We start from the raw sequence: 12,774 nt of genomic DNA on the forward strand, positions 1-12,774 counted from the left end.
TTATTTTCAATGACAGCCTAGGAACAGTGGGTTAAGTGCCTTGTTCAGGAGCAGAATGGCAGATTTGTACCTTGTTTGCTCAGGTATTTGATTTTGCAATCTTTCAGTTACTAGTCTAACACTCTAACCACTAGGCTATGCTGCCGCCCCTAGCAGTTTGTGGGCACCGTTTGTGACTTTAGATAATCTTCAGAATCCAGTACATACTTTATTAGGTCTATCAAATGGTGGTACTGCAGTTATGTTGTACATATGAATGCAGTCAGATTGCTAGCTCTCAGTACAGATGTAAGATCTTAATTTGACCTATATTGTCACAGCAAAATAATCCTGCTGTAACAGGATTTTAACTTTTAGTCCATAACGTTGCTTGATCGGTGGCTAGGCTATTAGCTGGCCAAAAGTAGGCTACATGAAAAGTGCAATATTGCTGATATATCTGTATGTTAGTGGGTTTTCACAGTGAATGTATGTAAATCACGAAGCTAGTCTTCATTTCCTGTGTGTGTAGGAAAATTATCGTCAACAAAAGTGGTCAAATTAAGATCCTACATCTGTAGTTGAGAGCCACAAGCAGCAGACAGTGAGGCGGGGTATTCTCTCCGTCCCTCTGTCTGCATGCCCTGCCAGTCAGCAGAAAGCAGCAGTAGCCTGCCAGGTAGCTGCATGGCTGGATATCATCCCGGCCCAGCAGCTCAATACCTATACACATCTAAGAAAATCTGTCTGCTCAACCGGCCTGTCCCATTGATTAGCATTCTGGCTTGGTACGGAATCCGTTCCCAGACGTGTCATTTGTTTGAGACAGAGAATTAAGACGTGCGCCATGCCATGTGTTTGTTTACTTACCCACTCCACTCAGAGGAGAGTGCACTTCCAGCCGAGCCACTCTGTAATAAAAGCCCAAGCCAAATGCTACTCATATGGAGCAAAGCTGTAAAAACCTCTGTTTGGCTGCAGTGCAGAACTATCTGTCTGCTGAGGCATATCGTCTTTGGTTGGTCCATCCTGGCCCTGCAATACTGTAAACCATCATGTCCACCCCGGCCCATTCTGCCTTCCTACCTTCCTAACCCAAGCACCAGAGGCTGTGAGCTATTTTCAAATCCCCTCGCTTAGGAATTCAAAGCGTAATTTAAAATCCTTCAATACAGTTAAGGCTGCATTTATTTTTTAGGCGACGACAAGGTCAGTTTGCACCAATATCCAATGCACGATCAATAGGATATTTGAATTTAAAGAGCCGTGGCCCCAGGGTGGGTGTCAGTGCATAGTGTTAGTGCTGGGGCTAAGCCCTGGGGCTCAGGAGAGTCCTATCCCCCATACTCACTCACACACACCGGCCCCAAGCACTCGGCCCCCCAGGCCTGGTTAACTCTCAGGACCATGATTCATTCATGGTGGATTATGGTCCAGGGGCCGGGGCCCTGGAGAGGCCTGGGGCTAGCAGGCAGGCAAGCAGGCAGCGTTCAGGCTAGCAGGCAGCCATACAGGCTCCCAGAGATAAAGGCTGCTTCCCCTGGATACAGACCACAATCCTATACCCACCGCCAATCCACCCACACCCATGAATCATTTTAACACCAGATCATTTCAATGCATTTAATTCCTTTGGTCATGATGTTTTATGCATTTAAATAAATCAGAAGTATGAGAATGTTTCACTTCCAGTACTTGTTTTTACTTTTTTTGTTTCAGTTTGTTTATTGTTGGTTTGTATGTATGTTTGTTTGTTCATCTGTGGTTCTTCATAAGGACTAGAAGCCCCCACAACAGCAGGTAGGCTAGCGTTTAAGAGTGTTGGGCCAGTCAGTAACTGAAAAGTTGCTGTTTTGAATCACCGAGCCGTTCTCCCTTGAGCAAGGCAGTTATCCCCGAAAACTGCTTCCCAAGCACCGTGGATGTCGAATAAAGCATCCCCCTGCACCTCTTTGATTCAGAGGGGTTGGGTTAAATGTGAAAGACACATTTTGGTTGAATGCATTCAGTTGTGCAACTGACTGGGCATCCAATTCCCATGAGGTAGGAATAATAAAACTATAATAACCAAGAGACCCAGATTCATAGTTTCTTCATCATCACAGTCCTTCCACGACCTCAAGAAGTGGAATGACTTCCAAGAGGTCAAAACCATTACCAGTACTGTGGGAAAAGAAACCATATCAGCATAATTTAAGAATGAATTCTGTGGAATTACTGAAGAAGTCCCCCTTGTGTTGGCTGCTGCAACGCTGTCAACCATTTCTATTACTGGACTAAATCCAGTCAGCAAGGTTTCCTTGTTATTCGAATCCCTGCAGTATTCTATATATGAATTGTTCTTCTTAACAGAGTGAGAAGTAAAATTGCAACCACAATAACCCATGCTCTGCTGTGATACTGAAGAAAATGTCCCTTCAGATAGGTGTGTGACGAGCACCGCCATACATAGGAAGACATTGCATGGCATTACTGTTATGGTGTGACAACAGTGCTAGTCAATACAGCATCCAGTTATTAATAAGTGGTTATTACTGGATTGTGTGTGTGTGTGTGTGTGTGTGTGTGTGTGTGTGTGTGTGTGTGTGTGTGTGTGTGTGTGTGTGTGTGTGTGTGTGTGTGTGTGTGTGTGTGTGCGTGCGTGCGTGCGTGCGTGCGTGCGTGCGTGCGTGCGTGCGTGCGTGCGTGTGTGTGTGTGTGTGTGTGTGTGTGTGTGTGTGTGTGCTTATCAAAAACAGTGGTTTACATTTCCATTCAATGTATGGATGTGCAAATCAGATCAATCTGCTTGCATTTAGTAAATACTGTACCGCAGTGGTTATTATGCTAAACCTGTTGAATTGACTTCAGTAAAGAGATTCATAAACAGTTACCCCGTACTAAATTGGAAAGAACATATAAGAGAAATAACCTACACTGACGTTTTACTATTTTAAAATATAAAATATAGATAAGGTAAGAGATGATCGGTCCAAAGAAAATGTGTTATCATTCAAATTATATATTTTCTATTTTTATTAAAAACTCACAATTGTTTTCAACATGTTGTATTTATACAGTGAATGGTCTAATATGCACTGGAGGTCACATAAGCTTAGGTTTATTAGAACAATAACAGACATACCATGAGGGTTTGATATTTAAAGAAAGTAGCAGCTGGTAGCTGCATATTCGACCATCAATTAAATGGTTTGGATTTTCATTTGAAGACACAAAAATAAAACCTGTCTAAGTATGTTATATTAACAACTTCATGAATGTTTTTCAGCACACTAAAAAAATGAAGAAGTAAATGACTCCTTAGCATTTTTTTAACACTTACACTTTGTCTCAACACGTTCTGCAGATGATGGTGCAAAGCACTTTTACAGTATTTGTGCTATTTTTTATTTGGAAACTGTCTACTTGTGTTTTTTGTGTGTTTTTTTTTGTAAACAACATCTTGTACAAACTAGCACAGTGAACCACAACCCCAGCAAATGTGTTTGTCTTCATACAATATAAATAAAATCAATACAAAAGTTTGGTTGGTTGCTTGGAACATTTTATCTTGATCAAGAGATTCTAAAACATGGTTTGATACTTTTAACTCCTGAATTAAATATATTACGTAAACAGTTGACTGTTCTAGTCCCTTTCAGACCCCCATTAAACGATTTTTAGAAGGTAGACTTCATTTAACAACATTTCAAGTTCTGTTCAATTTAAATAAAGGGTTCACAAGCCATATAACTTTGCCCTTTGTTTCCCTTTTGAAGGCCAACTTCTTCAGATTTGGTGGTTTGATTTTTTTTTACCAAAAAAAGAAAACTGTCTGGATGGAGAGAAAAAAAAGTATTTCCCCTGGCCTTCAGAAATATATTTAGTGTCAAAAAGGTTGTTTAAGTGTTAATATGGCAGAGCCTTGAGAGGCAAAGAGGTCTGAGGAGCTTTTGAATAAATACAAGGGACACGTCTAGTGCCATAAATAGAGTCTGACGCCTTTCAGCCTTCTTCTAATGCCAGCGGCGCAGGTTAGCGTTCAGACCAACCACCCTTCCTTCTTTTTCTGTAAAGCTGTTGAGTCTTTGACAGTAGCTAATGATGTTTTTGTGGATTTGGGACATATTACTTGTTTTCAGAATGGTTGTTTTCCCAGTGGCATGTGTTTGGAGGGGCGTCACTGTGCTAGGCCACTGACAGGAGTCAGGAAGGGTCACAGCCATGGAGAGCAGGGGCCCGGGGTCGCCAGGGGCCCACAGGGTCAACAGTCACACACAGTCTTTTATGTGCCCAAGTCCTTATTCGGGTTTAAAAAAAGAAGCAATCAAAACATCAACACAATACCAAGGTAAATGCTTACAACCACATTGTCCACGTTTTGATTTTCGCCATATTTATTTTCCCTGCAAAAAAATATTATATGGGGAAATTAAATAAATAAATAAATATGATTGACAAAAAAATATTTCACTGGTGTCGCTACCCCTGCCCCTACCCTTGCCCGCTCTCCTGTCCTCCCCTATTGAATCTCTCGGTGGTACAGTCCGCTCTCTTGAGCTACCAGACGGTGCCCTCGTTCATTTCCGAGGGTGCATGGGACAGGTGGTTGCCGTATCCGCTGCCATTGAGAGACAGTGAGGTAAAGGGCGGGCTGGGGCCGTACACCTCAGAGGAGATGCTGTGCATGGGCCCCGGGATGCCTGGCTCTGGGCTGGGCGAGTCCCCAGGGTGGTGGGACATGATGTCAGAATAGCGCTGCACCTCACTGGAGGGGTGGTGCCCGGGCAGGGGATGGTCCATACCACCTAGAGGGGTGCCCGTTGGGCCTGAGGAGGGCACGAATGGGAGGTCTACCGGGGTCTGTGCCTGCGACGACGGAGGCCCCTGAGGAAAGAAGTCGTAGTTCCCTCCTGGACCGTAGTACTCACTTTGATAATCTGCAGATCAACAAAAAAAATCTGGGTTAGCCTGGGAACAATAGGGTGAGTAAAAATGATTTCAGAGATTTTCAGGAATTCATTGAATATACATAGCCTGAAGTTGCATAGGGAGAAACCCTCGCCGTGGCACATTAGTCAAAGTTACACTTAAATCAAAAATGCAATTGGGTGGGGAGAACAACGCCGCCGCAAAATTAATTAAAATGGGGACCATTTCATCAGCGATTTTACCTCCTGAAATCAATGTTTCATTTCAGCAGAATAGTATTAGGCCCACTGCACACCACAAAGGACCAGAGTCCACCACACACTATTGATATCCACAAAACAAGTTAGGAAAATTGAAATAAGGACGCACATACTTCACTATTATCAAGAAAGCCTACATTATTATATTTCAAGGGCAGCAGGTAGCCTAGTGGCTATAGCATTGGGCCAGTAACCGAAATGTTGGTAGTCTGAATCCCCAAGCCGACAAGGTGAAAAATCTGTTGATCTGCCCTTGAGCAAGGCACTTAATCCTATTTGCTCCGGGGCTGCAGTAAATAACAGCTGATCCCTGGCCGTTACCCTACTCTCCAAGGGTGTCTCAGGGGGAGCTAAGTATTCCTCAAAGTAACACAAAATGAATGTCACAACCAAATATGTTTCAAGCTCCTTCCTAGGAAAACAGAAGGCCTACAAATGCACCTTTCTTGCATGTGAATGTCATCTTGTAAGGAAAAAAGTCAAGACAATTCGGTCAGTGAGATAATGCAATGGCTTGGAGCCCTCTCTAACTAACCCCTTGACCGAAATTTGATGGATGAGTTATTTATTAACGAACCCGTTCCAGACAGGGATCACAGGGAATGCAATGGCATTTGGTAATGAGCATCTTTCCCTCTTAATACAGTTTGAATGTTGACGTAATATACCTGACATACATAGAAAATAATAATAGTGTTCTAGTGATTATTTATTCATATTTAACGACACATTTAGGCCTATTGTATTAACTGTTATTAGGTGCTGTTTGGCTTACATGGACACCATAACAAGATGTATTCTCCATACTACTGTAATTGTTATTTTTATTAGGCCTATTTTATGTCTTTTTTTCTAGTTTGGACAAATGGGTCAGACGATTGGAGTCTATAATCTGAGACATTTAAAGAGACACGGTATTTCAACATTTACTTTTTGACAACATCAATTTCGAATCCCTTTAGACCTTTTGTGGTGTTTTCGCCAAATGCGTAATCGTTAATTATCTCCCATTGTAATAAGTCTTATATCACTTTTTTAACACCTGAAGATTTGGCACAGCATCCTAACTAATCCATCTCTAGATAATGTCCATCCATACTCAAACATTTTAAAGCTCTCCTCTCGGTGTAGGTCCTATTCCAATTATGTGTGTTGAGCTCATCTGATAAGCCATGATAGTAATCAAAGGCGTCCTGGGGCAGCGCGACAAATGGAAACAGCGCTTGGCGGACACATGTAAAATTATTCGACATTTCAGACAAACAAGTGAAACCGATAAACCCGCTGGGACACCCAAGCCGTTTCATCACTCTTCTTACCTCCGTAGTACGAGAAAGGACCGTTTGGAATTAATTCCCCGGGTTCCAGCCGGTCCACTAGCGTTCTCATTCTCCTCGGGCTCCGGAAGAACGCGTGCCGTCTCGCGCCCAGGGCGCTCAATTGCTTCATACGTCGCTCCTTGGACCGCCTGTTCTGAAACCATACCTATGAAGCACAAAAGTCAGCATAGACCAACGTTAATGAAAATGAAATGGATTGGAAGGATTGAAGTGAAAATATTACGGCTGGAGCGTTGGAGACGAGAGAGGGGCTCACAGCAAAGATTGCCTCTGTATCCAAAATGACGTTTGAACACACATCTCAATATATTATGATAAATAATTGAATGCACACAGGATGTAAAGCTGCAGAATCCATATTTGATAGTCAATCAAATAAAAGCAAACACTTTACTTCGATCTGTACTTTACTTTTTTTCGTTGAAATATCATTATAGATTGGTAGCCTATATAAAAAGTAGCCTAACTCTAATATCAGATCTATTCCAACAATATAAGCATTATGTATGGTGTCCGTTTGTTTACAATTATTACTGCTTTACCGTTATATGATCATTGCTTTGTTTATAGATCCGTGATCAACAACAAAGCAATGCCTAGGCCATGTGTAACCTGGGTGCCCTTTTTGTGCCGGGGCGCGCGCTGCCCTGCATGGTCGTCAGGTTCTGTGCGTGGTGACTCGATGGAGTAAAGTCTTATTCCTGGGATAATATTACTATTAATTATCGTCACTCCAGTCGCACAGATCTAACCTCAGTTTAATGTTATTTTAACCCTCCATTTACTCCGAGTAAGGAGGCAGCAGCGGGAACTTTTAAAATCGACAATTAATACTTAATAGGAGGGTTGTTAGCAATATATTACACGGCTCTGCGAGGTTATTATTTCGTAATCTATATATCCACCCTTGAATTCCTTCGGCTAATTATGCTCTTCCTTGAAGCTCTTAAATATCCAACCTCGCCACCTTAATAATCTTGATTTTTTTTCACTTGATCTGCCTTCAATTTTTTGTCATTACATTACCACGTCCCCGCAGCACTAGCCCTATCATGGGAGACACTCGGCGGTGTGGATGCGCTTATTTGTACATACGATTCATTGTCCCAATTTAGGTACTACGATACAGAGACCAACTTAAACATTCAAAATCAGGTGTGTATCTTCAATAGCCTAATTTTCAACTCTTGAAAATAGGCCAAAAATAATGCCACCAAACAAAAAAGCCTTCCAAATGATAGGCCTAGCTTACTTTTTTTGCATTAGGTAATGCAATTTGTCAAAATTAAATACCACTGGTAATAATAATAACAAGAACAATATTATTCATAATAAAATTATTCATAATAATTGTCTTTGTTGTTGTTATTATATGTCAATATACGGCATGCTTATTTGAAATTATTTACACTATACTAGACTGGGGGTAAGGAGGCATTTTGAAGTCTCCTGAACAGATTTCTGCGTTTACACTTGACTGAAAATGGTCACAGCATGGCTAAATGTGGTCGCAAAACGTGATGGTCCAGCGTTGCCAAGACTCCCATCGCTCCCACCAGTCTCACGCCAGTTGGCGTGTTTACCCATCCTGCACGCCAAGAATAAAAAATACCCATATAAATTACGCTTTCCAAATAAACCTCGATGACAGCCAATCTTTCGCTCTTTCAAGTCAATGTGACCATGCAATTTCTAGGCAACCCCATCTTTAAGCGGGAAGGCATATGAGAAAGGAGCGGAGTGATTGTGATCAGGCCTCTGTTGACAGGGTGCCCAACATGGAGATACTTTCAATAAAATACAAGCTGCTATATCACACGCTATAAGTGTGTAACCCTGAAAGCGCACAAGGTGAGGGTCCCTCACTCCCCCCCCCCACTATACGGTTCTCATTCACTCCCATACCAATACAACATGAGCTGCATCAGGAATTACATTCATGTCATTATAGTGCATTTGTCTTTGCCATTACCTGAATGACTCTCATGTTCAGCCCCGTCTCCTGCGCGAGCTGCTCCCTGATGTGTCTCGTGGGTTTGGGGGTGGCAGCGAATGCCGCTTTTAGGGTCTCCAGTTGCTTTGCTTTGATGGTGGTTCGCGGTCCACGTCGTTTACCGCCAAGGTTCTCGCCATCGTTCTCATTACTACCCGTTTCTTTGTCAGACAGATTGGCTATTTCAGAGTCCTTCACATCGTCCTGTAACTGATCTTGAGAATCCGGTGATAAACTTGGGTCGCTACATGCTGTTACTGTGAAAACGAAAAATGACAGAAAACGCTTAGACACACAGTCCATTTGTAGACCTATAATTTCAATACAATGAGGAATATGAATGATTACTAGTGGCTTATTTGTGTAAGCCTTTATAGCCTTACTAAAATATATATTTTTTTATTATAAATTGATATAGTATTAAACAATAGGCCTACCTGAAATAATAACCTATGCAGATTTAAATTATTTTTATGAACACTATTTGTGTTCTCTATTATCTTTTAGCGCCGAATTCATTAAACGTGTCAAAAAAATGAGCCTACGATAAAATCAATAGGCTTCTGGGTCTACAATAGTCATACAACCCGATAATTAACATCTATGCAAATATAATTGGATATTTTGGCTTACAAATCCAAAGAAATCTTCAGCAATAGTGTGAAAATATAGGCAATGCAATTGCGCAAATCGTTATTTCTGTTTTTACAATAAGATAAAATAGTTTAGGCATAGGGCCTAACCTACATGGAAGAGAACGATGCATGATTATTCAACACCAAACTGTGTCACATCGGTCACAATTTTTTATTTGTATTATTTTACCTTTATTTATTTAACTAGGCTAGTTAGTTAAGATTTTTTTTTTATTTGCAATGACGGCCTAGGAACAGTTGGTTAACTGCCTTGTTCAGGGGCAGAACGGCAGATTTGAACCTTGTCAGCTCGGCGATTCGATCTAGCAACACTTTCGGTTACTAGTCTGCGGTGCCACTAGTAGCCATGCGCCCAAAATTATGAAGCCAATTTGGCCGTATAGGCCTACCTGAGAGAAGGTTTGTGTCTTTCCCATTGCTGTGGGTTAGATAATCTTCTTTGCAGACAAATTTATTTTCGTCTATGATGTAGAGCTCCTCTCCCGTGGACAGCTGTTTGTTACACATCATGCAGGTGAAGCAGTTGAGATGAAACACTTTGCTCCTTGCCCTCCGGACCAAGTCGTTCGGCGAGATGCCCTGAGAACAGCCCGCGCACTTTGTCCCAAACCTCCTGCGAGGGGACAGAGGAAGAATGCACGATAATTAAAATGTATTTAGGCGCAAAACCAACCAGTATATGTTAGTATACAACGATTGCATATTGAGAGTGTGAATAAATACTTCTTTTTTTTTAATATAGGTCACTGCGTAGTCTCAGAAAAAAGTTGATATCTAGAACCTAAAAGGGTTCTTCGGCTTTCCCCATTGGAGAATCCATTGAATAACATTTTTGGTTGCAGGAAGAACCGTTTTGGGTTCAATGTAGAACCCTTTCCACAGAGGGTTCTAGATGGAACCCCAAATAGCTCTACCTGTGACCAAAATTGTTCTACCTGGAACCAAAAAGGGTCCTCCTATGGGGACTTTAGAATAACCCCTTTAGAACCTTTTCTTCTAAGAGTGTAACCCTAACCTCTGCCTCTCACTTGCAATGGTTCACGATGAGAATGATTCCATAATTGCCATATGTGGCCCTGTTCTTTATAATTATTGTTAGCTGTAGTAGGCCCTGTACATCTGTTATATTTCTGCATTCATTGTCAACGGACATATTTTCTTACTTTGCCGAATCAAAAAAATATTTGTTCCATTATAAACACGTTTTTGTGTAAATAAGAGAACTGCTTAGAATCGCATTTTAGGCCTATTTAGACCTAATGAAAATACATGTTAGTGTTGTCCATCCTGAAATGTAGATGATCATTATGATAAAGAATACTTCCTTTATAACACAAAACAACAGCCCTAAATGTGTAATCCAATTAGGAAATAATACACATTGCAATATACAAGTTAGTACTTTAATATGTGTGATGATCCTCTTTTTGTTGATTGTAACGGAAACGAATGTGTATTGAGATTATGGACACTGATTGTTGACTGCAAGTCTGTGATTGCATTGTCTGCTTGTTTGATCTTTTAAAGAGGTTAGTTATTTAAATCCACTTATCATGTCCTTCTCACTGGAGCCGTGCAAACACAGGGGCCTAGGCAGATAGCTTTGCCACTGGGCCGAGATACACACTTCCTCCACACTACCCCGATGAAGTATTGATTCTAGCCGCTTCTCTGCACCTCTACGCCTTATAAACAACGTGTGATTGATTTCCTTCATACCCCATACCGAGGACGAGTACACACGCGTTTAATGTTGCTGTCCATCTTTTAGCATAACAATACAAATGAACAAGCCTTTAATTACTGGCCCTCCTAATCAAAGCTTCTGAAGCAACACCTCCAAATCCACCGTCACACCTAGCACTTAGAAATTCTGAAGGAATTGGATGCAATCTTATTTGTCTTTTAACCATGTTAGAAATGAGTACAGATAATATTTAGAGTGGTTAATGTATTAATACGGCCATATATAATACATTCCATTAAGTATTTAGCCTTGAATATACCTATCATTTTGTTATAAGCAAATTATAATGGTAAATGTTTTGAGAGCATATTGGCTTAACAGTTTTCTAAAGTACAATTTAAAGGCATAAGGTGTAATTGTCGCATGTCTTCAGATAGTTTTGCAATTTATTGCGTGCTCTACTTTTGTGTTCATTAGTTCAGAAGTTAGAGTCACCTCTTTTCTTTTGTTTTTTACACTAAACAAATGACAGAGTTTATATGTTCATTATTAGCCAATAATACATTATATCGAAAATGTTTCGTATTTGCAATATCCTTATTAGTCTTTTTTAAAGAAAAATATGCATTTGACTGAGAACATTAGGATAGTATTGTCAACTTAACAGAAACACGGAAATGCTCATCCAAGACTACACATCTGAAATAATAATTACTGTAGTAAAGGACGAATGAAAGGGAGCAAGCACCCACCAGTCAAGCTTACCTAAAGAAGTCGTTTTTGCAATATAGTTTCCCCTCTCGAGAAAAGCATTTCTCTGTTAAATTGCATTTACACTCGCAGCACTGTACGCACTTGACGTGCCACGCTCTGTCCAGAACATTGAGGAGAAACCTGTCCAGTATAGGCCTCTCGCACCCGGCACAGTGGACCATCGTCTTTGGATTTGCACCCACTCCGCAACCGTGGTCTATTCAGCCTCCTGAGGTTGTGGTCGTCTCACTCACACTCTTGACTTGAGCAGAAAGCAAATCAACAACACACACCGGTTATTGGATGTTTTGCATTTGCAGTATTTGGTTCCTTTCTCGCTCGGAGGTCCTGGATCAATGTGTTCACATAAACAGTCGATGGGTAGCCTGGTCGCTATCCTACCTCTTATACTCTCCTCTGAAGTGGTCAGCATGGAGGTTTATAGGATCCAAGTACAGGATAGAGACCGTTCGCCAGGATGAGTCCTCCCAGGTGAGGTAGTCAAAGCCTTAGACACCTCGAAAGTCAGTCCTTCGGATCCTCTTCCATACACCAAACACACATCGGTTTAAATGAAGCCAATCAAATGGCAAAAAGTATCAAGCCACCTCTGAAGATTGGCTATAATGTGAGAACCATAGCCTATCAGCAAGTATCCGTAGTCATCAAAGTGAAGCATTGGCCGAAAAAGCAACGTGTGCCAGTCGCTGTTGAAGACGCACATCTAACAAAATTGTTTTGGGGCAATACTGTCACACAGAAAGACGCGCGTGCCTATAAATAATTCTATGTTCTTTGACATGACCGCTTATCCACTGTTTAGGACCCGATGAGAATCGAAATAATTTCCTATCAAAATATTTCAAGGAAAAAGTGTGTTTCCTCCGGCTCTGTTGACTATCTGTCCCCTCGAGTTCTCTTTTGGTAAATGATGCTAGTGATGGTAGGATGCGTGTGACATCTCTGTGCAGGATTGACGCTCCGCGTTGTCTGCAGTACTCTGCATGTTCCTGAAAGCACACGAGCCAGCCTTATTCACAGTCTCGTGACGTCAGGCAGTGGAGAAGCCAATCAGCAGCGCGCCATGCAAGTAACTATTAGCTATCCCTTCAAAGACGAGCCGGTGCATTCTGTTCTATTTATGGGGAACTGAAGAAACCAATTGTCAAATAATCCTAGAAACTGTCGTATGTTA

At 41.4% G+C, this 12,774-nt stretch overlaps 1 protein-coding gene across 1 annotated transcript; it reads right to left on the bottom strand.

Moving 5' to 3' along the window:
* Window positions 1-2,970: 2,970 nt before the first annotated feature.
* LOC110504049 (LIM/homeobox protein Lhx1) lies at window positions 2,971-12,569 on the bottom strand. The gene is made up of 5 exons (XM_021582858.2): window positions 11,592-12,569; window positions 9,529-9,752; window positions 8,463-8,740; window positions 6,470-6,635; window positions 2,971-4,898 (listed from the first exon to the last, which is right to left on the bottom strand). The coding sequence occupies exons 1-5, from the start codon at window positions 11,759-11,761 to the stop codon at window positions 4,519-4,521; spliced, it is 1,218 nt and encodes a 405-aa protein (XP_021438533.1). The 5' UTR covers window positions 11,762-12,569; the 3' UTR covers window positions 2,971-4,518.
* Between the last annotated feature and the right edge of the window lie 205 nt (window positions 12,570-12,774).

The sequence above is a fragment of the Oncorhynchus mykiss genome, chromosome 24 (genome assembly GCF_013265735.2).
Source record: "Oncorhynchus mykiss isolate Arlee chromosome 24, USDA_OmykA_1.1, whole genome shotgun sequence".
Lineage (NCBI taxonomy): Eukaryota > Metazoa > Chordata > Actinopteri > Salmoniformes > Salmonidae > Oncorhynchus > Oncorhynchus mykiss.

Coding starts and splice junctions, on each gene's coding strand:
- LOC110504049 (XM_021582858.2), bottom strand. CDS start 11,761: ATGGTCCACTGTGCCGGGTGCGAGAGGCCTATACTGGACAGGTTTCTC. Junction 8,741..9,528: donor AGACACAAACCTTCTCTCAG/GTAGGCCTATAC, acceptor TCGTTTTCACAG/TAACAGCATGTAGCGACCCA. Junction 6,636..8,462: donor TGAACATGAGAGTCATTCAG/GTAATGGCAAAG, acceptor TGTGCTTCATAG/GTATGGTTTCAGAACAGGCG.